This window comes from Triplophysa rosa, linkage group LG8 (assembly GCF_024868665.1).
Source record: "Triplophysa rosa linkage group LG8, Trosa_1v2, whole genome shotgun sequence".
Lineage (NCBI taxonomy): Eukaryota > Metazoa > Chordata > Actinopteri > Cypriniformes > Nemacheilidae > Triplophysa > Triplophysa rosa.
In genome coordinates, this window is record NC_079897.1 from 5,935,105 (window position 1) to 5,961,584 (window position 26,480).

Below are 26,480 nucleotides of genomic sequence, written 5' to 3' on the forward strand. Positions count from 1 at the left end.
GTAATGTGCTTATTGTCAGAGCTATTTCATCTAAACGGCATCTTGCCAAATCACAGACGTCCCTTGTGTAGTCATTATAGTTAAACTGGAGACATGAGCTGAATCACGCAGTATGTTTATTTACTGCAATAATTCAAAAAGATCGTCGGTAAATGATGTCTTGTTGCTTGAAAAACAAGCAAAATGAAACTATAAACTATAAAAAAGGCCAGAACAGCAAAATAATGATCTTTGAATAAATAACATTCAAATCCAAGGGACCATTCAACCCTGTTTATGATGTAGTTTGGATAACCCACACAATGTTTCTCTCAGGGGACTATGCACAGAATTGATCTTTAAGCGCTTTTTATGCATTATTAATTTGCTGTTTACTTTGCCTTTAAGATCATTTAAATGGGTCATATGGTGCGAATACATGTTTTCTGTGTCTTTGGTGTGTTATAAGTTGCCCATGCATTTTTTAGACACGTAAAATTGCAAAAATCGGAACAAAAGATGCATTCTATCTAAAAGTGAATGCTCACCCAGACCTGCCTGAAACGTCTCGTGTAACCACACCCCCACAAATCTAGGTCAGTTCGTGGTATGATTTGACTAAGACCGCCCAAATGTATACGCAAGTAAGGTGGGCGTACCTGTCAGTACAAGTGCTTTGGAACCTGATGTTCCAAATATGGTAAGAGGCGTTACATTTCCGTCACACGCTTGCAGTATTCGACCAATCACTACGCACTGGTTAATTGGCCTATCATAGCACACCTCGCTTTTCAGAGCGATGAGCTTTGTAAAAAATCTGTGCGTTTCAGAGAGGCGGGGCAAAGAGGAGATACAAACATGCACGGTATGTTGAAAAAACTGTGTTTTTGAAACTTAAATCGTGTTTACACATTGCATTACATCTAAAACAAACGATAATATTCGTTTCAGCCGTGTCATATGACCCCTTTAAATAAAACACAAGGCAACTAAATAATAAATAAATCAGCTAATTTTAAGCAGAGGAGATGTGGTTCCATTAGTCTCTTAAACTTGTTTATATAGCCTACTCAATAACACTATTCAAGATATGTTTAGTTTGAACACCCTTACAGGTTTTTTACACCCGCATACAATACAATGTTTTATATTACCTAATTCAGATTCACCCCTGACTGCACCCCGGGCATCATCTATCGATAAATCACACTGTATGGATTCTCTCAGAGTCATCTATAAGAGCACAGCTGTGCCTCAGCGCTCATTCAAAACATCTAATTTACGGATGAATCTAAAGTGATTAGACACAGGAACAGATAGATAACCTCTCAGGACTTCCCCAAAACACATCCATGCCATTTGTCATCATAACACCCAAACCCGATTAAGGAGATTAAGGAGGCGTTTGGGCCATAACTTAGCTTTCCCTTGATGACAATGATGACGGTAACAGAACGAGTCACCGAAAACCACAAGCAATGGGTGGGCCAGATCGTATTCTGCTTATTTTTACAGCCAAAAAATAGGTAACATTTTACAACAAGGTGCTGTTAGTTAACATTAGTAAATGCATTAGCTAACATTAGCTAACAATGAGCAATTTCGTTTTTCAGCAATTATTAATCCTGTCAATACAGTTATTAATGTTAGTGCATGGTGCATTAGCTAATGTTAAGAGTGACAACACTAGCAAAGTTGATTTAATAATGTATTTGTAAATGCTGAAATTAACATGAATTAATATTAATAAATGCTGTAGAAGTATTGTTCATTTTTAGTTCATGTTAGCTAATGCATTAACTAATTGTTAACAAATAGCACCTTATTGTAAAGTGTTACCAAAAATTTTACCACCATTACCTCAAGCCAACTGTATAAATAAGAACAGAAGAAAAAATGAGTCCAATAATACAGAATTGACATGTTATACCAGCATAGATAAAGCAAAACATTAGCAAAGTTGGTTTACTCGCTGATGTATGACAGAATTTTTATAAATCTAGAAATAGTTTAGCATCACACTTGCAGAATGCATGTACAAGCTTAATTTCTGACGTTCTCCCATAGAGTAAGAAACTGAGCTGCCCATTTTTTTACTCCTCTTATGATTTTTCCTTAAAGGCAAGTGTCTCTGTGTGGTGGAACATCATTAAAATGTCTAGGAATCATTTGAATTTCAAATCGAAGGGGAATACTATTTTTCCCCACTTTTTTTTTAAATGTGTCTGCATGTGTGTGTGTGTTCGACAGTGAAGTGTTATACTCATGGTAGTCACGAAAGGTGTGGGGAAGAACCCAAGCGCAGGCAGCGGCAGTGAAGGGGTTAACGCAATAAGACTTTAATAAATACAAACAAAACAAAAACCCACGATGGGGGAAAACCAACTAAGAATAAATACAAAAAACAAAGACTTCCCACGTGGGGGCAAAACATAGAGACGGGATCAAAATAAAACTAACTGTAAACAACGACACAACGTCTTATAAAACACGGAAGGGTAACAAAGGAAGGGCAGGGTAAAACACAAAACTTACAATCCACAGACAAGGCAAGGACGTAGGACACGGGTAAACACGGAGACTACCGCAAACAGGTAACCACATAAGTACAACGAACGAGCACAGGACAAGGATCACAAGGGCATTATATAGGGAGACAGACAAAGGAAGATAACGAGGGGCAGGTGAGGAACATGAGACACGGCAGGAAGGCAATACAGGAAACGAGAGGGGCGGGGCCACTGACGAGACACGAGAAAGCACATTGAATGTCAAAGGTAAACAACCCATGACTTTCTCACACTAAACATAAGGGATCTGTCACGATCCTGCCACAAGACTAGAAAATCATGAACAAGAAGGCAGGACCATGACACATGGTACCACGTTCTGTTCTGGGATCTGTTGTTTGTTAAACCAGGAGAGGAGAAAGAAGCCATTTCTGAAGGAAAGTTTAAACTTTCTTATTTGGAAAAGATAAGATGGAATTTCATCAGACACAAAATTCATGATAGACTTCAAAGCAATAAAAAAGTATCAGGGGAGCTTGGTTTCAAATCGTTTTAATTAATCCACTTGCTGAAAGTTTAATTAAACGATGTGCAAAAAATACCTTCCAACTAAAAATTAAAACGTTTTTGCTGCCTTTATTGCACATTCTGTACAGGATGGCTGTTAAAAACATTTAATAGTAATGATCAATGAATGCCTGATGTTGATATAATGGCAAACGCAGCATCATTTTTTATCCTGGGTTATCTTATTTATTATTTCACAATACTCAAGAATAAAAAAAATAATGGCACACATGTGAACTCACCATGGTTTTTTGGCAAAAACATGCTCATCTTATCAGGGAGCTCAGAAAGGTTTCCCACCAGCTCTAAGTTTTCATTTAGTGACCCGCTCTGAATCGATTCAATCTGCCTAATTGGGTCTTCTGTTCTAACCTGGTTAAAAATATGTTAAGACAAAAAAATGTAACTTATTGAAATGAGCACAGGAACTGAGTATATCTTAGTGTCTTAGTATTTCTATGCTATATAAAGGGTGAATAGAAACTTCCTAAGAAAACATAAAAACAAATAAAGATGTGGCCTGTTTATAACAACTGTTGTGTTGTACAGTGTGATCATGTATCATACTTGAGGAAATAACAAAAATGCTATTAGCACAGGCTACCTTTAAAACGTCCACATTGACTTTATGAAAATTTTTGGACTTGTTCTCTTGCATGCGAAGGTGATTTTCTTGATATTTTTCCTCCACAATTTGCCTATAGTGAGACAAGACCTGTATTATCACTGCCAACAGTATGTGCTCAAACAGTATGTATACACAACAGGTCAGCCTGTCAAATAGCAGTAACTGCTTTATCATTTATAATTATCTAAAAGGAGAAAATAATAAATATCGCATTTATAGAAAATAATAAATATAGAAAATAATAAGGTGTTTACAAAAAGGCATTACAAGAAGCGTACAGCTGAATGTGATGAACAGACCACAAGTAAATTCACATCTTTTATTATTTAGCAAAAATCTTAAATTCTACATTAGCTCTCCTTAACACGTTCCTATGAGTTCAAGTAATGCAGTTCTTGAACAAAAACATTTTTAATTTTTGAATTCTAATTGTTTTAAACAACTTTGACCCAGGTTAACAAACTGGTCTGAATGACCCAAAGCTTGAAAGCTTGAGTCTGCATTCATTAGAATTCATTTATCAGAAAATCACACACAGTATTATGCAAAGAATAAAATCTGACAAAAATCTTTTCACCATGAAAAAGTACAGTCCTGACACTTGTGCTTTCCTCACATTCAATGTGACACTCTCAATGTTCTAATTGTCACTCACTTCAGTTTTTTCGCTTTCTCATCTGCTGCTTGTAGTTTGCGTAGTCGCATGCGTTCTCTCGGGCTCATTTTCTGCACCTCTGATCTTTCCCGCAGCGTCTGCAGATGCACCTTCTTCTGTCTGTGGGTTTCAAGGCCGAGGGTTACCAGAATGATAAATGTGTTGCTTTAAAAGCATTTTTGGCCTGTGAGATCAGCACTGATGCAAGAACTTGAACTAAATGTTCCATTTATTTATTAAAATGGGTAAAATGGAGCAGATAGCGGGGAACAAGCAGCCAACACACACCCGGCATATATGATAACTACTTGAAAACGATTGAGAAAGCAGCCCAGAATGCACCTTATAAAGTTTGTTAATAGAATGCCAAGATAAGCAGAGTTTTAAAGTATCTACTTTATAAAAAATGAGAAATAAAAAACAGAAAGTACATAAAATAGAACTATGTAATTTCCATAATTCAATTTTTGTTATTTCATTCTTGCTATTATTAGTTTGACTGACACTTTTATAATACACACATTTTTAATAGTATAAGGGCATCTCATTTAAAATGATGATTTAATCCAAAAATAAGGGGTAGACTCTAAGTAGGAAAAACAGCATATCATTAGATTATTCATGAGAATTTGTGTTAGACAGCTTCAGACACTTGCATTCTTTACCATACATACCAGAAGAACATTCGAAGCAGCTAATGAGCACAACATTCTGTCACATTGCCCAGTTCAAAGCCAGGCCACGCAAAATCTCATGACAAACAAAATATACAATAATGTCTAACACAGCTGTTCGAGCTGATCTTGCTGTGCACTGTCAGCTTTAACACTGCATTGATTAATACAGTGATTTTCACTCGGTCATGAATATGATTGACATGTGCTCCGGTTGATGAAATTTTCTAATGAGTGTGGAACGCAATGACTGAATTAACGAAGGTCTACGTCTACTCATAAACTGTCACTTCATTAACATTTTCCAAACGCCGTGAATGCTGCAACAGAGCTACGTATTTTTAGGTTCCCCAACACTCGGGTGTGAAAAAGAGGGGGAGGAGACACAAAAACAGACGCGTTCCCAGAAATCCCCAGAGTGTACAGTGTCACGCGTCGTTCAGTTGATGACTTCGGTGGAGGGCGGGCTGTAAGTATCTCTCTGTGCCATCACAGACTCTTGACTCTAGATATACTTACAGAGCTCTTAGGATCTGCGATGTATCTCTCTCTTCCCCCATCGACCTCTCTTGCAGTGTCAGGCTGGAGAATTTGTGTTTCATGCTCTAAAGTGAGGAAAAAAACAATGGAGCCAGGAATGTTATCAACATTGTCTAAAAGCCTTGAGAAAAGGAAAAAAGCAAAACAACAGCGACTAATGTTTTCTCTCATTTCTTTCTTGTTGAGCAAAACCTATTGTTATTTGGTGGACACTTAGCAGAAACATGTAAAATGATGTATAAATGATCCATTATCGAAGTACTAGGGCTCTCACAAAATCATATTCTCAGTACAGATTATACAGTAGTGGCCAAAAGAATTCACAATAACATTATTCTCCTGTGGGGCAAATTCATCGTTAATGTTGTTTATTTTGGGGGAAAAATTAAATCACGCTCAAAAGGCAGAAAAACAGTGTGCAACCATTGTGGCTCTTAAGGCAAAACATTTAATGAGTGCTGAATTATATAAAATATTATCATATCACTGCGGTCCTTCTGAAACCTCATATATATGCCAATATTTTGTGATTTTTATTTTTTGCCATAAATCATTATTATTAATTACCCTTTATGGTTGTATCTGGGTTTTGCAAATATCTAACCAATAAAAAGTATCAAAAAGTGCTCGTCAAGTTTGACAACACAGTATGTAATCATTTAAAAAAGTACAATGTGTTTTCTATTTCCTGAAAAACATAGAATTTGGTCATTTGAGGTTTCAAAAGGACAGCGACGATATGTTTTAAATGAACATGGTATGGATAAACATGTTTTTTAATATCACAGTTTTTGTCAATACCGGTATATTGTGGCAGCCCTAAAACATACAGTACATACAAAAAAAGCAGCCATTATCTTGTACAATAAAAAGCACTGCATATAACACTTCTCACGGCTTGTTTCACACTGAAAATCAATGGGGATGCGGATGGACTAACCGTCAGTTACCAGTGCTAACCAGTGCTTTCCCATAAGAAAGAAAAAATACAGATAAGATTAAAAACAGAGTAGAAACTTTTGCTCAAGTCTCCTGTGTTTCAGATATTTCTCTTGAGAAAAAGACCCAGAAATCTCGAAACTTTCTCCATCCCCAGAGTTTCAGAATGATCTTAAAATGTCACAAACTGAGCTCAGATTCGCGAAGTCTGCAATCAAAAGTCAAAATTATCGAACATTTCAATATAAACATTTCTTTTATTATTTATTTTCATTATTTTACCTCTACAATTCAGTGTACACCTCCATACTCTTTCCCAAAGAAAATTTAGGAGAAACAAGCTGATACTTAAATGAAACACAACCATCAAATCCCCTGAGCAATAACAGTTTCCTCTGGGTGTATATCAGAGTTTGTATAAAGACTGACCGGTGTATGGGTCACCACAACCACACATGGTTTTCTGTGTTGCATGAAGGGATGACAAAGAAAAATTTGACATGACCCCATTTACAGAATGCGAGACATTTGTAAAACGCATATTATAATGCAAGGAAACTGTACATACTGATCTGTAACCACGGTGGAGAGAAAAGCCACCAGAGAGCATTGCTCTCTCTCTCTCTCTCTCTCTCTCTCTCTCTCTCTCTCTCTCTCTCTCTCTCTGATTACATGTTTCTGAAATGGTGATGTTGTAATAGACAATAGTAGACACATCCCACCAGGAGCTGTCAGGGGGTTTAGGGGATCACAAGCCTCCAAATGCAAATTACGCAGCTTGATGTAAACAAACCCATAACTACAGGTGATGAAAGGGCACTACAAATACTGTTACATTAAACAAGGGCTATAAAAAAATTAATGGGAAAGTCATTACAAGGTTACACCCTAATGAGGGCACCATATATGAAGATACCCATATGGTATAGTGAAATGGGATTCATGACGTCTTACGGGATGACAAATCATATTGAACACCACCATGCAAATAAATCCAAGATGTTCATGACAAGCAGTGAATTGAATTACTTGGATGGAATTGACTTTCTCAACAATCTATGAGTTTCAGACATTAACATCTACCTACCTACCTAACTACCTACCTACCATTCCCTAGAAAGATAAAAAAAACAAATATCAACACCTCTGGAAAGTGTCAAAAATAGGTCAGTGTTAAAAATAACATACCTCAATAACATTGCTTTATTTGAAAAGCAGCAGGTAATACGGTCGTTTACCAAGGTTGTGTGAGAAAAGTACAGATGGGATTAAAATCACAGTCTCTGTAAAATACAAGTTTAGCCCTGTCTGAATAGGGCAGACAGAAACTTTTTTCCAGTTTGAGAGATGCGTAATAATTCACATATGCCCGGGGAACAGGGCCAACTACGACATGCCACAATCAATACATTCTGCGAACGGTAACAATGCCAATCACTGACATTTCAACAGTACAATCTGAAAAGGTTATGCACAGGGTGAGATGAATGTGATGGTGAATCAATAATGAGTATGTATCAGACTTTTGGAAACCTATTGTGCCTGGCCGGCAATCAAAATCTTCCTGTTGCATTATGGCCCTTCCCATTAACCTTTGAAGCAGATACTTAGAACAACCGGTGGGATGCCCTCCCGAAAGCCTCATCAGATTAATGGCATCTCCTCACCTGCAAGCTTTGTTCTATGAGCGGGCTTTTCAGAGCATTTGAGGCCAAGATCCTGCATGAAGAATCCTTTTCTAACATACTAGAGAGACAGAGAAAGAGAGAGGGAAGAGAATCCAGTTAAAGATGAAATGCTGATCTTGAATGCTTCCAATCATGCCTAGGTTTTGTATAATCTGCTTTGAAACAGGCTGAAGCAAATATGCCACAGATTCATCCACACCAAAACGACTGATATATCCTGCCGGTTCGAGTCGACATGGCCCGATTCGTGCCCAGAGCAGGGCAGCATCTGCTTCTGGTACCTTTGCATTAGGGAGTTGAGCTGCCACGAGTATGTTTCTGGCAGGGATGGAGTGGGTCCCTCCACAATCTTCAAAACCACGTCCAAGAAGTTCTGGCCATCAAAAGCATGTGCTAAACAGCACATCTCATAGAGGATACAGCCCAAAGACCTGCGGATCAGGGAACAATGACGCTAAATCAAAAATTGGACAAAGACCTAAATATTACACTACTACGAGCAGATAAAATCTACAAAAATTAATCATTCAAATAATTTATTCATGTTGCTTAAAAGGTAAATTATGTTTGTATAAAATTACTTGTCAAAAACAAGGTTAGACACACCAGTTAAGAGTGATATTTGGATTTTAGGCATTTGAAATGAAGAATATGAGAGAAAGTTGAACCGTGTAGATGAATTTATTGGGATTAAAGGGTTGAACACAGACAATCTTTTGAATATTTGTAACAGAAGGTACAATTTGTGCTTTCTGTCACCATTAAACAGCACGGTGGCTTTCTCTTTAACAGTTTATCTTCTGCTTGTGTTCTTGCAAGTTCACGTAAAGTTAAGAGTCCAATTCTTAGCTCTCGTCTCAGATACTCAGAGAGGTGAATGTGTGAGGAAATGCATGGTGGTTAAACTAGCAGTTAATGCCTGTGGCAGTACGCCAAATGAGATTTATTTTTCTACTTTAAGGATCGGGTATGGTCCAGCCGTCCACATCCACGCGCTGCCCGCATGATGTAATTTTCGTCATCAGGAGGGTCCGTGGTCATCCGCGTGCAGCCCATTTTTTGAGACAGCGCATGCGCGAGAAAAGCGCACTAGTCCACTAGGGGTCAATACACACAGAGAAAGTTTGCAGTGTGCCATTGTCAAAGAAGAACAATACTAAACAAACACACTAAAACCAAGAACACTAAGCTAAGAATCATATCCTTCTCCATACTGTTTGGTTGTTATTCTTGTTGTCTTGCTGTTTGCTCGGATTGTTTGCCATGGTGAATGACTTCCTCTATCATTAATTTGCAGTGGGTCTGTGAATGACGCGACTTAGCGCTGCCCTCTGACGATCTGGTAGAGCACACATACTCATTTGTACTGCACATGTGTTGAACTCGGACGTGAATTCTGTGATGAGTATGCTCAAGCAGCTGTGCGGACGCGTTTGTGCACGAGACTGACACGGACACGGAAAGTCAAGTATACCCGCTGCTTTAGCCTTTATTACAGTATTGGTTTTTCTGGGCATTTCACTCCCTTTCTCTCAGCATATACAGTAAAGATAATGCTGTTGAGAGGAGATATGCAGGGAGGAGAGAGAAGCCATGGGTGATGTTAAGGCCTGTGTAGTGAAGATCTGAAGGGCTATTCTCTTCCTTGCTGCTATATGAAGCCATGAATTAATCTACAACATTTATCACACACACACGCACACACGCACGCACACACACACACACACACACACGCACACACACACACACGCGCGCACATGCATAAAGCTTCATACTCCTCAATAATCAGGCAGAGATATCAGAATTCCTGTTAATCACACTTGCCATTTTTCTACTTTAATTGTAGATTGAAATGTCTTTAATTGTGTCTGATTGCAACTTTTTCATAATTTTTCAAGGTTTGATTTCCAAATCACTGACACCGATTTTCAGAGCTTGCACATTTTTTCAACACTACAATTTGACAGCAATTAAATGCAATATATAATTACTTGTGCCATTGCATTATGCCAAACTGTTTTGGTAGATTATGAGTTGTACAGATGAGTTTTCAGTGAGAAAATAACTTCAAAAGTTGGTTGAAAGTGAAAAACCGATATGAAAAACACATTACAAGTCATTCTTGAATATATCATTTTGTCTAAATCTTAGGAAGTCATCAATCCTATTAATTCAATTCAATTCAATTATTTGTCAAGTATGGTGACCCATACCCGAAATGTGACTCTGCATTTAACCCATCCAGAGAGTAGTGAACACACGCACAGCAAGTGGTGAACACACGTACATCCGGAGCAGTGGGCAGCTATCACTGCAGCGCCCGGGGAGCAAGTAGGGGTAAGGTGCCTTGCTCAAGGGCACCTCAGTTGTTACCCGCTGGCCCTGCCGGTTGCCGGTTCGATCCTTCTGGTCACGAGTCTGACTCTCTAACCATTAGACCACGACTGACCCTTTCATTTGTGTTATTTAAACTTAAGAATTAGTTAAGAATTAGTAGTAACTAGGGATGTAACGATTCACCGTGAGCCGGTTGAAAATCGGTTATTATGAGTGACGATTCAAATCGGTTGAGGTGTGAACTGAATCTCAATACATTTTTTGAACAGCAGGGGCCGCTTTTTCACTGCAAATCTAAACGTGGACATGCTGATATTTCTTAAATGCAAAAAAATCCAAGTAAAGCTCAGACAGTATTAGTTTGTTTATATTAAAGAGACTTTTTCTATTATTAATTTGTTATAAAATTGCAGTTTAGTTTTGTTATTTGAAATAAAACATTATTTTATTATACAAAGAAACGTGAAGCATTTAAGAAATAATGCAAGGGAAGTTGTTCATTTCTAATTTGTTTCAACTCATTTTGTAAAAATAAATTGTGAGTAAATCGTGAATAAATCGCATCGTGAGATCAGAATCGTGACTCGCATCGCATCGTGAGCTGAGTGAATCGTTACATCCCTAGTAGTAACATGTCAAACATGTTTGAAAAATAGTTTTTTTTAATTGATTAAATACTGTGTTGCTAAGAACCTTTTGCAAAACCCAGTGACAAACATAAAGGGTGACTAATACATTTACATTTACATTTAGTCATTTAGCAGACGCTTTTATCCAAAGCGACTTACAAAGAGTATAAGGAGCAATAAGCGATATGTCATACAGGAGCAATAATGCAATAGGTGCTAATACAAAGTTACTAGTTTCAACAAAAGCTAGACTACTACCTGTTGAGAGAAAGAGAGAGGGCTAGTTTTTTTTTTAATTTGTCTGTCAACTATTCACAAAAGAGATGGGTTTTAAGTAGTTTTTTTAATGTTGTGAGAGATGTGGTTGACCGGACCGAATTAGGAAGAATGTTCCACCAGGAAGGAGTTGTGAATGAGAATGAGCGGGAAAGCGATTTACTGCCCTTATGGGAAGGCAGTACAAGACGCCGCTCGTTTGCTGAATGCAGGGATCTTGATGGGGTGTAGGAGTGCAGGAGGGTGTGAAAGTATGTCGGTGCAGATCCAGTGATAGTCCTGTAGGCAAGCATTAGTGACTTGAATCTGATACGGGCTTCAACCGGTATAATAATGATTTATGACAATTTTTTTTATAGAGATTTAAAAAATAAAAAATATAGAGGTTTCGGAAGCACAGCACAGCGACACTACACTATACCTATACAAACATAACGCGATACAAATATACATTTATATACATTATATGTATATTACACATATACATTACTTCAAAATATTGAGTCAACTGTGCCCAAATGTTTGACTGATACAAGTTTAACCATACAAGTAAAGTTATCAGAAATCGCTGAAATCAGCGGTGGACTGGCCATCTGGAACACGGGGAGTTTTCCCGGTGGGCCGCTGGCAAATGTGGGCCGGCCCACTCAGTACAAAAAGTAAAAAGCCATAATATTACATCTCTTTTCTTTGCAGATGGATAAGTGCGTCGATCGTGCGGGCGCCGCCGACAAAAGAGCGTGTTTGTGCTTGCGAATGTACTGCCCTCTCTGGCTGTTATGATGTCTGTGTCCCAGTGGTTTAATGCAGCAGCGGTAACAAGTGCTCGTCAATGTCAAAAGATTGACCAATCAAATTAAATAAAGACCGGGTTCACAGAATTCTAGCTAATCAAATTACAGAGACCACGCAGAATACAGCCAATCAAACTAAACAAGACAGAACTTTCAGCCAATCAAATTGAAGGAAGCAGAACTTACTGTCGGTAGGCGGGCGCTTAACATGCACAAACTCCAATGCGGGGATTCAGTTTTAATGATGACCGTGTAGTGAGATGTAAGAAGTTTATTTAGTAAATTAAAAATGATAATTTAAGACGTGTGTTCGACGTCTTAAATTTCATTATATTTGTTTTCATTATAAAAATCCTAAGCAATTTTGGAATAAAATTAATAGTATTTTTAGTCCGTCAGAGAAGCATTCTATTAGTCAAATTAAAGTTGATAATACATTGTTACATGATTCTTTAGAAATTGCTCAAACATTTAATCAACATTTTGTTTCTGCCTGCTCCGCATTAGCATCTGCGTCTTATAGTAACTCCAGTATGTATAATGTTTCAACTTGTAGTAATTTATTTTCATTTAGATTTCATTCTTAAATTATCATCTCATATTATTATGTACCCACTTGTGGAGTTATTTAATCTTTCCTTGTTTACATATGAATTGCCAGAGATTTGGAAATGTTCACGTATAACTCCACTTCACAAGGGAGGTGATGTACTGGATCTTAAGAACTATAGAGCTATATCTATTATATGTTCCATATCTAAAAATTTTGAAAAGTTAATTTATAAACAAGTTTCTAGTTATTTGGGTACTAATCATATTTTAACACCATTTCAATCTGGTTTCAGGTCTAATTATTCAACAACTACTACATTACTTAAGTTTACTAACAATGTTTTTTCAGGGGCAGATGATGATAAACTTAAAGGTGCAATTTTTCTTGATTTGACAAAAGCTTTTGACCTAGTAGATCATTATTTGTTATTAGACAAACTGTATGCGATTGGTTTAACTAAAAATGCAGTTTTGTGGTTTAACTCATATTTGCATAATAGAAAGCAATGTGTTGTTTTAAATGGGAATAAGTCTGATTTTTTGATCCAACAAAGAGGTGTACCACAAGGTTCAATATTGGGATCACTCCTTTTTTCTATTTATGTTAATGATTTGCCATTAGTTCTTAGAAATTGTCAAGTACAACTTTATGCTGATGATACTGTCATATATGTATCTAATTCTGATTCATTACAAATTCAGTCATTTCTTCAGTCTGATTTTAATATTTTACAAGTGTAACGGAGGCCAGCTAGTGAAGAGCTGTGCAGTGTGTAAACCTCACTCCCCGACCAACAGAGACGCTCTAGCGACAGACGCTAGCGACTGCGGTCCTTAGCCTCCTCGTTAGAGCGCCCGTCTCCCATCCGGACCGACGCCGGTTCAAGGCCCGCGCAGAGCGGTGCGAGTAGTACCGGTTACATTGGTGCCGTGACCCGGATGGGAGTGAGGTTTAGGGGGGTGAGTGTAACGAAGGCCAGCTAGTGTAAAGCTGTGCAGTGTGTAAACCTCACTCCCCGACCAACAGAGACGCTCTAGCGACAGACGCTAGAGACTGCGGTCTTTAGCCTCCTCGTTAGAGCGCCCGTCTCCCATCCGGACCGAGGCCCGTGCAGAGCAGGGCGAGTAGTACCGGTTACACAAGATTGGTTTAAGGATAATAAATTGGTGCTTAATAAAAATAAATATTGCATTATGATTGGTTCTAGACAGAAACTGAAATCTATGAATAATTCTTGTGGCATTGTATATAAAGATGGTACTCTACTACATAAAGTGGATACTAACAAATATCTTGGTTTATGGCTAGATTCTGAACTTTCCTTTAAAACTCATATTAATTATGTTTTACATAAGGTTAATTTTGGTATTAGTACTTTATATCGATCCCGAAATTGCTTTTCATATAGTGTTCGTAAAAAACTTGTTTCTCAACTTATACTGCCTATTATAGACTATTGTGATCAATATTGTTTATCAAACTCATCGAAATCTGAACTTGCTTCACTTACTACAGTATATAATAGACTTTGCAGACTTGTTTTGGTTTGTCCTTTTTCTACTCATCACTGTATAGTGTATGATACACTCCAGTGGCAACCTTTGCAGATAAGGCGACACATTCATTGGCTTTATTTTATTTTTAAGTGTATTTATTTTAATTACCCTGTTTATTTACAACAATATTTTGTACCTTATTTTTCAAATTATGAAATTATCCCAATAAATAAATAACATGTCTAAAAACACACTGAAACGGATTAGATTATAGCATAAGATATAACTGTGTATATACTCCATTTTATTAGCATGGAAGAATTCAATAGACTGCAGATCTATCATCACAGGTAATGAAATTACTTTTAATTTTTCTGTAAAATTTGTATTCAATGTATAGTTTTAAAAGGCTTATTAAGCTCTTTGTATTAAGCTTATAAGTAAACTACTTACTTATTAAGCCCGATTAAAGAGTGAATGTTTTCTCTCCTTCTCGATTTATGAAAACTTTTTAAGACTCAATGTTGATTTTGGACTTTATAGCTGATGTTAAACAATATTTGTTAACAAAGTCTAGTCACACCATGTCATAGTCTTTTTAAATACATTACCTTATATTACAATAAATACTTTATATTAAATTTACATGTTTAGGCAGGCTTTTATGTCGTTTTGATTTCTGTTTGTTGCTTAGACTGTACTGGCCTTTACTGTTTAATGTTTTACTGACTTTGCAAGGTGGCATGAAAGGTCTTAAAAAACATTTACATTTATGAATTATAGTGCTATAGAATGGATTGTGCATCAGTGCGATGTTGTGTTGTTATCTTGCGAGCTGGGTTTTGTAGGCCGCTCCTACTGAAGGAGTCCAGGGCCACATTTTACTCCCAGTCCGCCCCTGGCTGAAATGCAAATAAACACAAACAGAAATGTCACAAACAGCCTTATTCTTACCAGATGTCTGATTTGGAGTCATAGCCTTTATGGCTGAGGGCTTCAGGGCTCATGTAGTATGGTGTCCCTGTAAAGGTAGTCGCCAGGTCACATGATCCCACCAGCAGACAGGAGACGCCAAAGTCACCTGTAAAGAAGGTTTAATAAAGGTTTAGCATAAATACATCTGAACTGAACTACATGTTTATAAGGTTGATGTGCAAAATTATATGAAACTGAGATTTAGCTTAAAGCACAATCTGAAGGGGTTTTCACACTGGCAACAAAATTGGCCTGTAGTCATTTATTTTCAAAGCAGTTAACTTTATGCAAATGAGCAACGAAGCAGCAACCAGCAATGGGAATACAAATAGAGATCGCCATTCAATCAATGACAATGCGAATGCCCCTTAAGGTGCAAATGAACATGCACACAACACAAATGCACACATTAAAATGTTCTATAAGTTATATGTTTTTTTTTTACAAATTATTTAAGTTATTTAAGTTTTTTTAAGTTATTCTGATGCAAAATTATTTTTACTTGTAAGATATTGACTATTTCTGCTTTAAATTATAAGTTATTTATTTTAAAAAGGAGAAAAGAAATGATTGTCTTAAACCTTTGCAAAGAACAGATTTTTATTTTTGTTCAACTGGGTAATGATCCTCTTTCTTTGTAAAAGTTTCTCTTAACTGTCATCAAACAGGGCCCATTTTACTGTACGTGAAGCATTTGGGTTTTGGTTTCATTAAAAGTCCTTTTTGAAGCATTGCCGAAACAACATCAAACAAACATCAAGCATCCCTTGGGCTGACAAAGCAGAGCTTACCTATTTTAACAATGTTGTTCCTTAGAAATATATTTTTGGTCTTCAGATCTCTATGAAGTATTCTCCTGATTATGAAGACAAACTAGAATCAATGAGTCAGTAAGGAGCAATGAATAAATGTTTTATTCTGTCATCGGTACATTTGTCTCATAAAGCGCAAACCTTTGTAAAAGGGCGAGCTATGAAACAGACTTAAAACAAATAATTTTCAAAGCAAAAACAGAAAATGGGTCAGTTATGAATTATTCATGTGAAACAAAGAGAGACTGTGTTCTCAGCTCACCTCTGATGTATGTAATGTACTCCCAACAGCATCTGACTGAACCATTCACAGACCTGAGGCTCAGACAATGTTCTGCCTGTGTTTTTCAACTCTTCCAACTTACAGTCCAAATCTCTGTCCTGAGGAATGAAAAGAAATAAAAGAGAGAGAGGGAGAGAGAGAGAAAGGCACAGAGGAAATGAAAATCTCTTCTCCATGAAGCACCGGGACCCTACACTAGCAACGAAAATTGTAAGAAAACAAACAGTCTGGGGGGATTCATTAAGAACGAATTAAACAGTTTATTTGCAAACTTCATCTGTGTTGTTTTATTGTCTGATTCACTAAAGAAATTATACAAATTAAGTAAAGGCCCAAAATTAGTACTGAATCCAATTTTGCGTGCTGCAATTTTCCATCCTTCAGGCTGATTTTGATTGGTAGGTTACAGAGTATGACCTGTGACATGGCAAGCATTGCTCCAACACTGCATACCAGGCACCTGAATCCACTCTTTAAAATGCAAAAAAAACTGCACAATCAACTACAATGCATTTAAATCCATTGAGCACCAAAACACAGTGTGCAACAGTGACCTTCCCTCATTGTTGCCAAAAACACACCATTCAAATCTTTAAATAGTAATTCAAAATTTTCATTTAATCTGTATTTCTAGATGTATTGTGATAAAAATCGAGGTTATCACATAAAAAATAATTTTTAACTTTTCCTAAATACATGTACAAATATGAATATGAACTTGTATATACTTTTCGGAAAAAATACTGAGGATCTTTTCTGTTATTTTAACCTGTTTCTCCAGTTTGCAAATAACTGCAAATAGAAACAATATTTTTGTTTGAAATTTGGGGAAATGTTTTTAGTAGTTTACAGAATGAAACAAAAATTATATTTTTACCTAAACACATACCTATTCATAGTAAATTCAGAAAAACTGAAAATATTTTTGAGATTGGTCTCTTAATTTTTTCCACGGCTGTACAGTATATAAAGTCTCCCTGATTTCTTTGCATTGATGAAATGTGAAGTATTCTTGAAGAATATGAGTCTGTGGCCACCTATTTGCATTTTAGACTAAATCACATTTCCCTCCTCTTACACACATTAGCAATGCAAGTCACGATGCCCACAGTCCTCTGTGAGTCCTGTAGCAAGAGTGAAAAACACAATGAGAAAGAAAGAGACTATTACTAAACACAACATTCACTATATAGATTTCAATTAATCATTTTAAGAAGGTCTCCAAAAATGAAAAGAGTGATTTATTCACTATTACTATTATTTACACAAGATTTGAAATGAGGTGAAAAAGATGGGTTTGTAACAACATTGTTGCACGGTTAAGTAAATTAGTACAGAATTTTCATTGTAATATTTCTTTGACAACATGTCCCCATAACCTGTCAGCTAACCCCAAAACCGTAGCGTTTAAATGCTTTATAATGCTGTATAATACATAACTTTATCAAACGTTACATTATGCTAAAGAAGCGCTGACCTAGTTTCTCAATTTACATCCTGCACCATGTTCTAGAGAAATTGCACTACTGTGCATGCACATCTAAGAGAGATTTACATTTATATAACGCTTTAATAATGGTCTTGCACTCTATAGAGACAAACAAATTAAACAAGATGAAATAAACTATAAACAACAAAAAACGAACATTGAACAACAATGTTGTAAAACTTTTTAAATATAATTATAAACACTACATACATGCAATTACATACATGGACACCATACAGTGTCAACATACCGCCAACTCCCAGTTCACCCCCAGTGGCTAATGAATAACAACAGAACTTATGATTGAATCATATGAACATTCAGCATATTTACGGATCCCCCTGCTTTTCCTTGTTTGAACAAAGCAATCATCAATCACACTAATGAGACGACTGATGCTCAGCTCAATCTGAATGCCAAGTCGAACTCAGCACCCCACATTTCAATAACAACAGACATTCGTCAATGTCCCAGAGATAGAGTTCCATTAAGTTCCATCATTAATGCAATGACAGAAAATCTTAAGAATCAGCTTATTACCATATGTGGGCGTTTTATGAGCTCACCAGTTAATTTCAAGTGTATTTGGATAAGCCCTCGTGCACGGGCCCACGGGAAGCATTTTCTGCCGTTTTTCTTAAATTTAGGAAGCCTCATTGCTCGCCCGAGCAATGGTGGCCTCACGTTAAGAATGTAATCGGGATGTTTGATGGCCTATTAACAGCACCCTTAAGCATTAATCTATAGTTATGACCATCATTACTCAAAAAAAGCCTCATCGACTGCTCTCGCCAGTGCTTTTCATGAGTGCTGAGGTTTAACTGTACAACAAACGCTGGAATGAGCATCGCAGCATAAACAGAAGTAATAAAAAGCTTCCCTGTAGGCTAGTTGCATCTCCAATTCACTCGTTCCAGATGTAAATGTTTTCATTTATCAAAATCTCACATGCTAAATGAAACTTGCATGTGTATGAACCTGGGGCATCAAATCAAATCAAATGACTTTCCTGTCACTACACCATATTAACGTGCATAACATATGAGTAGTCTTGGGTGGTCCACCAACACCATGGTATAGGACAATATACATGCAGAACACACAATACAGTCATTACAAACAGAATACACATGAAAAACAATAATGCACGAATTATAAAAGCACAAACATTTCACTGGAGGGCCACTGAGATGGGACTTTATTGGTCCAGCTTTGAGAGCGAGAACGAGCCTGGAGAAGACAAATGATCCGAGTGTGTCATTGGAGAGATACAGTAAGAAAGCAAAGCTCAGCAGTTACTGCGAAACCTCTCAAGTGCAAAGCGCTTCTAGGGTAATCACATCACTTCCTTTACATAAATGATTCCCATCCACACCTGTATTTAGTAAAAAGATGGTGTCTTCTGGTGGGTCTGGCTTCAAATTTTCTGGTCTGCGAGTCTGTGGCTACAGATTTTCAGCACAGGGAAATTACATTTTTCCAAAAGAGTGGGAGGTAATGAGACAGGCAGTGAGTCATGTAGAGAAAATGTGTCATTCATTTAGAATGTAACATATCCGTGTGACTATATCAAAGAAAATATTTTAACAAATACTTGCATGGTGATTTGTCTGATAATTAGTAAATACACGCGGTCAGCTTCATATTGGCATCAATTATGCTTTAAAAAAATCTTAAACATATTTAAAGCGACTTTTTGCCCAAAAAAGAAAATTATTTTATCATTTACTCACCCCCATATCATTACAAATCTGTATGACTTCCTCTGCAGAAAACAAGATCTTTTGAAAAACCAAACAACATTGGCCCTCATTGACTTCCACTGTATGGACACAAAAGCACTGAGACATTTTTCAAATTATCTTCTTTTGTGGAACACAAAAGAAAGAGCCTTATATAGGGTTTGAGTGACATGATGGTGATTAAATAAGGAAATAATTTTTATTTTGGTGTAAATTATTCCAGCATTTTTTTTACTGTTTTATAAGATCCAACCAATAATTATTGTCCAATGGATGCGAATAGAAGAAATCTGAGTGTTGTTTACCATTTACCACAGAAGACACCTGCACTACTCAAAGATCAATGAGTCTCTGCTTCATTATAGCAAGTGTGTGTCAAATGCAACTCAACCCATGTGGGCCGATTCAACAAACACGCAAAGAGATGAAAGAGAAATGGTTGAAGCTGGAAGCAGACACATGCTTTAATGCTATTCTCAAGCTTTCTTCTGCTTTATTTCAGTTCTGTAGATCAGAGCAAACTTTGACTCATTGACAACATGAAACATCAGTCACAGGCCCTTTTCCTCCCCCCAGGCCTCTGGGAGAATGAAACTCAAATCATGTGCTCAGATTAAGGAAGATTCCTCTTGTTTTGTTTAGAAATGAAGAGCGGCATCTACACACGGCATGCAGTAATCCATGCCGTGGAGAGAGTAATCAAAACAGCATTAACATTAGAGCTTTATTTTATTTTTAAATATAATACAGTGCGTTTTATTATTGAACAACTTGGAGCAGACAGTTAAAATTCTTCTATTATTATTTTTCTTTCGTAGCTGTTCTAATCAGAAGGCACACTTCTTAAAGGGATAGTTCACCCAAAATGAAAATTTTTTCATCATTTACTCGCCTTCGTGTCATTCCAAACCTGTATGACTTTCTTCTGCAGAATACAAAAGAAGATATTTTGAAGAATGTTGGTAGTCCAACAACATTGGTCCCATTACTTTCCATTGTACGAACACAAAACCAATGAGGCATTTCTTAAAATACCTTCTTTTGTGAATGCACAGAAGAAAAAAAGAGTCATATACAGGTTATATACAACATTAGAGTACATAAATGATGACAAAAGTATAATTTTGGGGGTTGTTTTAGGCAGGAGACTATTACCAGTGCATTCTCATTGTTGTCTTCAGTAGAAGAAACAATTAAGGCATTACTGAGATATCTTTTGTGATTGTTATTTCCTGTTGGGGAAATCCATTAAAAGCACTAAGAATATAGAACAAGTGTACCACAAAATGTAATAATCACCCAGCGAGCTTTGAAAGCAAAGGCTGGAGATAACATGAGACCAGTCTGACCTGCAGATACGTCTTCATAAGAAAAGAAATACGAAAAGATCAGATGATGAGACTGACATTGGAGTGGCGGAGATGAGCTCGACCTCTCTGTGAGGTCAACATGCTTTGGGCGTTTTGGATCTGTCCGTCCCAACAGAAAAGGTGCAGCAAATATAATGAACCAGTCAATGTCAGTGGGATTGATGGAAGGCTGGTTAGGGAGGGGGTTTAGAGGAACTAAATCGGATATCCAATATGGATGGATCTTGTAAGTAATAAGCCACAGCAGGTCAAATTTGCGGCTCATAAAATCAGCAATATTTAGTGACAGCATCAGATCACAACAGACCAGCAAAACCAAATAGGTGAGCTATCAGGACTACAAGCGACAACAGAAAATGATACAGGTGTTTCTGATGATTACCTCACAATACTCAGTGATGATGCAAAAGACGTCTCTCTCCAGAAAACTTGTGTAGAACTTCAGGATGGCAGGATGGTTCAGCTGAGAGAGAAGCTGAGCTTCTTGAGTGGCCTGGACTGTCTCGTTGGGTTTTAAATCTCCAACAGGAATCTCCTTCAGTACTTTCCTGCACAGTAAAACATATTAAAGCATATTAATCTTGCTAAGCAAAGCATTGATCTATCAACTCCAGCAAAATAGTACTACATATCACTATTTATATTAGAAAATATTAAAAATGTTAAAAGATATTTTGGGAAACCATTTGACCAAGGATGTGTTCTGAACATTTGGATGACTGTTTTTAATTTGTTTGTTTAATAAATCACTTAAACCTCTCCTTGAAATACTCTTCATTTATATTTTAAAATATAAAACTTTTGCATGAGTGTGTTTGGTTACCCATTAAATGCGTCATATTAGATTTTTTATATTAAATTATACAAATATTAAAAATATATATATTATAAAAAATATACAAATATTTTTATAAATAACAAATCAAATCTGCAAGGAAAAGAGATCAGTTCAGTTTTTAGGGCTTAAATTAAACTACATCTTGAATTCAATTTTAAAGGTCTTGCTTAAACATTGCTGGATATGACTCAGATATCTAGTTCAACACAAGTTTATGGGATTTTCCCCCCTGTTTGGTTTATTCAAATCCATAAATACAAATGAGATCAATCGTAACAAATGTGAGCAATAAGAAGCACTACTTATTAACACAGAATGGACACAGGCTGTAGGAATGGACACATTCTACTGTTTTGCCCTTAGGAGCACCAAAACCAACCTGCTCATCTCACTGCTTGTTCAAACTTTAATTTCCCACAACCTCTCCTCAATTTCCTATTGCCTGGGCCCTGTCACCTCTCCTCATATACACTGTGTTTATATAAGTGTCACGATCCTCAATTACCAGCTGTAGTGTGGGCCTAAAAATGTCATTTAGAGAAGGACAGATTGTTTTCTCTGACCTTTTCAAGCTGTGATGGGAAAGCCAGGGCCACACTGTAAATTTAGTCTGTCATTAGCTTGCAAATTGCGAAGGGTCATTGTAATTTTTCCGCTTTAGTGTTAAAATGATTGAAGGAATGCATCGATCAGAAGAATGTTGTTTGAACTTTGTGATCTTCTAAAATGAGAAAAAAAATCGAGCTTTTTTGCTTAGAAGTTGCCGTTTTGTAGCTATGAAGACATAATGGAGGTTTCTAAGTATATTAACTTTTTCAATTTTAACTTCTTTGTTCTGATGAAGACAGAGAAAGATATTTCGAAGAATGCTTGTAACCAAAAAGGTCTTGGCCAACATTGACTACCATAGTAGAAAAAATTACAATGGTAGTCAAAAGTGCCCCAGAACTGTTTGCTTTCCTACATTCTTCAAAATATCTTCTTTTGTGTTTAACAGAGCAAAGAAATTTAAACAGATTTGGAACAATTTGAGGGTAAAATGATGTAAATGAGTAAATGATGGTAGATTTTTCAATTTTAGGTGAATTGTTCTTTTAAGAGATATCACTTGTGATTTTTCTGATAGTGTGTTTAAATGAAGGATCCTTGTGCATGGCCAGGCTAAGAAAATCCATCTGAATAAAAACAATAAGCATAAATTATCCCGTCATTATTAAATTCCAAAACTGATGGCTTTGAATAATGCAACACTTGTCATCATTAGCAATTTCTCCAAACTAAGAATGCTCTATATAATAATTGAAGTGATTCTTTTGAGAATCAATTTTCCTCATGGCGACAGTAAAATACGATCACCATTTCTGCATATCAAACCTTATGCACTTTATAATTTAAGATTAAGGGACAAATGCAGATTGCCCGGATCTTCTAATTTAATCCCTTCGGTTTTGATCAGGCAGAAAAATGCAAATGAGCATTTAACACAATGAGGGGATTTAAAACCATATTTATTTCCACCCCTTTAGGGAGTTAATCAAATACCAACAACCGAGATTTATACAACTCACTGGCCCCGCCTCCTGGTTTTGTTTTAAATTGGTTCTTAGGTCACTGAAGAGGGACTCTCATACTTCTCCACCTCTCTACTGTGTTGTTTCCTCTTCTACTCGAAAATCATTACAGCAAAGGGAACAGTGTGAGTGCACTTCAGCAGCTCAAAGCCGGCCTTGGATTGCTCTCATTCTTCATGTGCTCCTGAAAGCTGAGACATGGATCTAATTGGCGATCTAATGTGTTTCTTATAATGCTATAGCAAACCTTTTAACCCTTTTTAAAAATTGTGCAACAAAACATTTAGTACACAAATGTCTCTTCCCTGCAGGGAAATTATACACGGCTTCTTTATCAAACTACCAAGATGTCATGTGTCTCCAGAGGCAATGCCAGCACCAAGCTAAATATTCAGTAAATTTTATCTAATGATATAACATTATTTTTCAATGCAAACAATGCAAAATAAAAACAATGCCTCAAACGCTATGCCACTTCCCTGCTGTGCACATAAGCAGGGCAAACAGTAATGTAGCCGTTTACACTGTAGACATGTTGGATACACAGAGAACCATCACATGAGGCATGACAGGTGAGTCTGACTCTTAACGCTTTCTAATTTATAAAATCTCTTTTCCTCCGGGCCACTTCCTTTCCCCCTCATGTCTCATTAGAGATAACATACCTTTATAATGCATTATGTCACACAACTGGAATAATGAACATTTGAGCTGATGTTGTGCAAAGCATTCGACACACTACATTATGACTTCACATTAGCAGCTTCTATCTGAATAATGGTTCAGGAGATCAAAACAACATGGTACATGCAGAGATAATTGTATCGTCCATACAGGCAGATACACACCATTTATGCCATTTATTAGATAATGTGTTTATCCAATTTATATCATGTTAACTGCCGAATGCACTACAACCATAAATTAAAGTCTATTCACTTTTTTTCCCCGGCATCAACCTGCATGCAGTTTATTACGACAACACACTTTTAGATGCTGATCAAGTAAAAACACAATTTGATATTGTTACCTTGGTACTTTGTAAATCCCTGCACAGCACCAGAAACCTATTATTAAAGGCTTAAAACAACACTTAAGTCTATTAAAACTTTTCTCTGTGTGCTTCCAGCCTGAAACCTAAGCATTGGCTCCACCAATGGAGTAAGTTTGGGGGCAGTCGAATCGTTTAACTGGCCAATAGAAGGCAGATGGAGGGTTTGGTATCAGTAATAGCGGTGCACATAGCTGTCAAGGAGAGCGGAGTGGAAGAACCCAAATGCAGGCAGGCAGTAAGGGGTTAACAAGATATATTTATTTTACACAAAAACACGCAAAACAAAGACCCACAGTGGGGAACAAAACACGATAATAAATGGAGGAACAAAAACAGGCACATAAACTCACTAACCTAAAATACAAGGACTAAGGACCACACTGGAAAAACTACAATAAACTAACAGACACTAAACTCAAGGAACAGGAACACACAGCACTAGGCACGGAATCAAGACGAACAGGCATGAATACAATATACGGTACAATCCACAAGCACAGGACAAAGAAACAAGAGGGTATATCTGACCCTGGACAACAAAACCAGTCTTATGGGTCAATTTTTCGAAATTGAGATTTTTACATAATCTGAAAGCTGAATAAATACACTTTCTATAGATATATGAGTTTTTAGAATAGGACAATATCTGGCTGAGATACAACTGTTTAAAACTCTGGAATCTGAGAGCGCAAAAAAATCAAAATATTGAGAAAATTGCCTTTGAAGTTGTTAATCAGGGGCACTGTGGCAGACCATCCACTCACAAAAATAAAGTTTTTATATATTTAAGGTAGGAAATTTACAAAATATTTTCATGGAACATGATCTTTACTTAATATCCTAATGATTTTTGGCATAAAAGAAAAATCAATAATTTTGACCCACACAATGTATTTTTGTCTTTTACTAAAAATGTTCCTGTGCTACTTAAGACTGGTTTTGTGATCCAGGGTCAAATATATAGGCAAGACAAAAGAGGGATAACGACTCGGTGCAGGTGTGGGTAATCAAACACTCAGGGAAAGATAACAAGGAAACGAGAGGGGCGGGGCCAATGACGAGACACTGGAGAGAACGCATATTATTGTCAAAAGGACAATAATATGTTTCTCTCCACACATAACCAAAGACTTTGTCATGGCTCTGCTACAGGACCAAGAAAAACATGACTAAATGAAGCAGAGCCATGACACATAGCAACAGGAAGGTTAACCTTGACTATATATTTCAGAAAGATGCATTTCTTAAGTAAAATAGTCAAATTTGCCTTTAATATTACTAATGTATTACTATTTCATAAAAAGCAGTGAGGCCATGCTACACTGCAAATCTAGTCATGAATGAAGGGATCACACTTTTGTGTGTCAGCCATGACTACATTCACAATATAGGATGACATATTGTATCTTTCTGCTTAACACGGAGTCATTTTGACAGTACAGCACTAAAATATTCAAAGTTGATTTAGCCAGGTAGCCAACATCCAACCTGATCTCACGGGAATTCAAAATATTTTAAGAGATGACCAATTCATATGAATTCATACGATGTGAATCGTACATAAACATACAATTATTTGAAAAAAGCAACCTTAACCTAATGTCAATGTCACAAAAGTAAATCGTACCAAAATGTACTATAAACACGAATTCCCGTGTTAAAACATCTTGTGCTAATCAATATTTTTAGTTTTTTACTCCTTTCACTCCATGTGTGGCTATACAGTACAACAATCTCGTTCTTACCTTTTTTATTAGCTGAAGAACATTTTTCTGCCACAAAAAAACTTTGTCAACCAGAAACGTTCTTCGGATGTTACAGGTCAGGGCCGGATTATCCAATGGGCATTATGGGCCCAGGCCAAGGGGCCCATACGAGCTTGGGTCCCAAGCAAGGGGAAGAACATTTCACATAACAGTGTTTCCGCTATATTCTTTCTGCCGTGCACTTCTCTGGCCCGTGCACATGGAGGTCAAGTCAAGTCAACTTTATCTATATAGCGCTTTTTACAATTATCATTGTTACAAAGCATCTGTACATGAGACATATTGACTATAAGCAAAACATTTAAAGTTATACAT

At 36.8% G+C, this 26,480-nt stretch overlaps 1 protein-coding gene across 1 annotated transcript in view; it reads right to left on the reverse strand.

Moving 5' to 3' along the window:
* The window catches only part of nek11 (NIMA-related kinase 11), an 88,125-nt gene that overhangs the window by 54,030 nt on the left and 7,615 nt on the right, over positions 1 to 26,480 (reverse strand). The window contains exons 2-11 of the mRNA XM_057339740.1: positions 21,319 to 21,484; positions 16,315 to 16,433; positions 16,032 to 16,096; positions 15,220 to 15,346; positions 8,462 to 8,611; positions 8,160 to 8,238; positions 5,533 to 5,618; positions 4,340 to 4,459; positions 3,661 to 3,754; positions 3,299 to 3,428 (exon numbers count right to left, since the gene is read on the reverse strand). Of these exons, the coding sequence (XP_057195723.1) occupies positions 3,299 to 3,428; positions 3,661 to 3,754; positions 4,340 to 4,459; positions 5,533 to 5,618; positions 8,160 to 8,238; positions 8,462 to 8,611; positions 15,220 to 15,346; positions 16,032 to 16,096; positions 16,315 to 16,433; positions 21,319 to 21,484 (1,136 nt within the window). The remainder of the gene's footprint in view (positions 1 to 3,298; positions 3,429 to 3,660; positions 3,755 to 4,339; positions 4,460 to 5,532; positions 5,619 to 8,159; positions 8,239 to 8,461; positions 8,612 to 15,219; positions 15,347 to 16,031; positions 16,097 to 16,314; positions 16,434 to 21,318; positions 21,485 to 26,480) is intronic.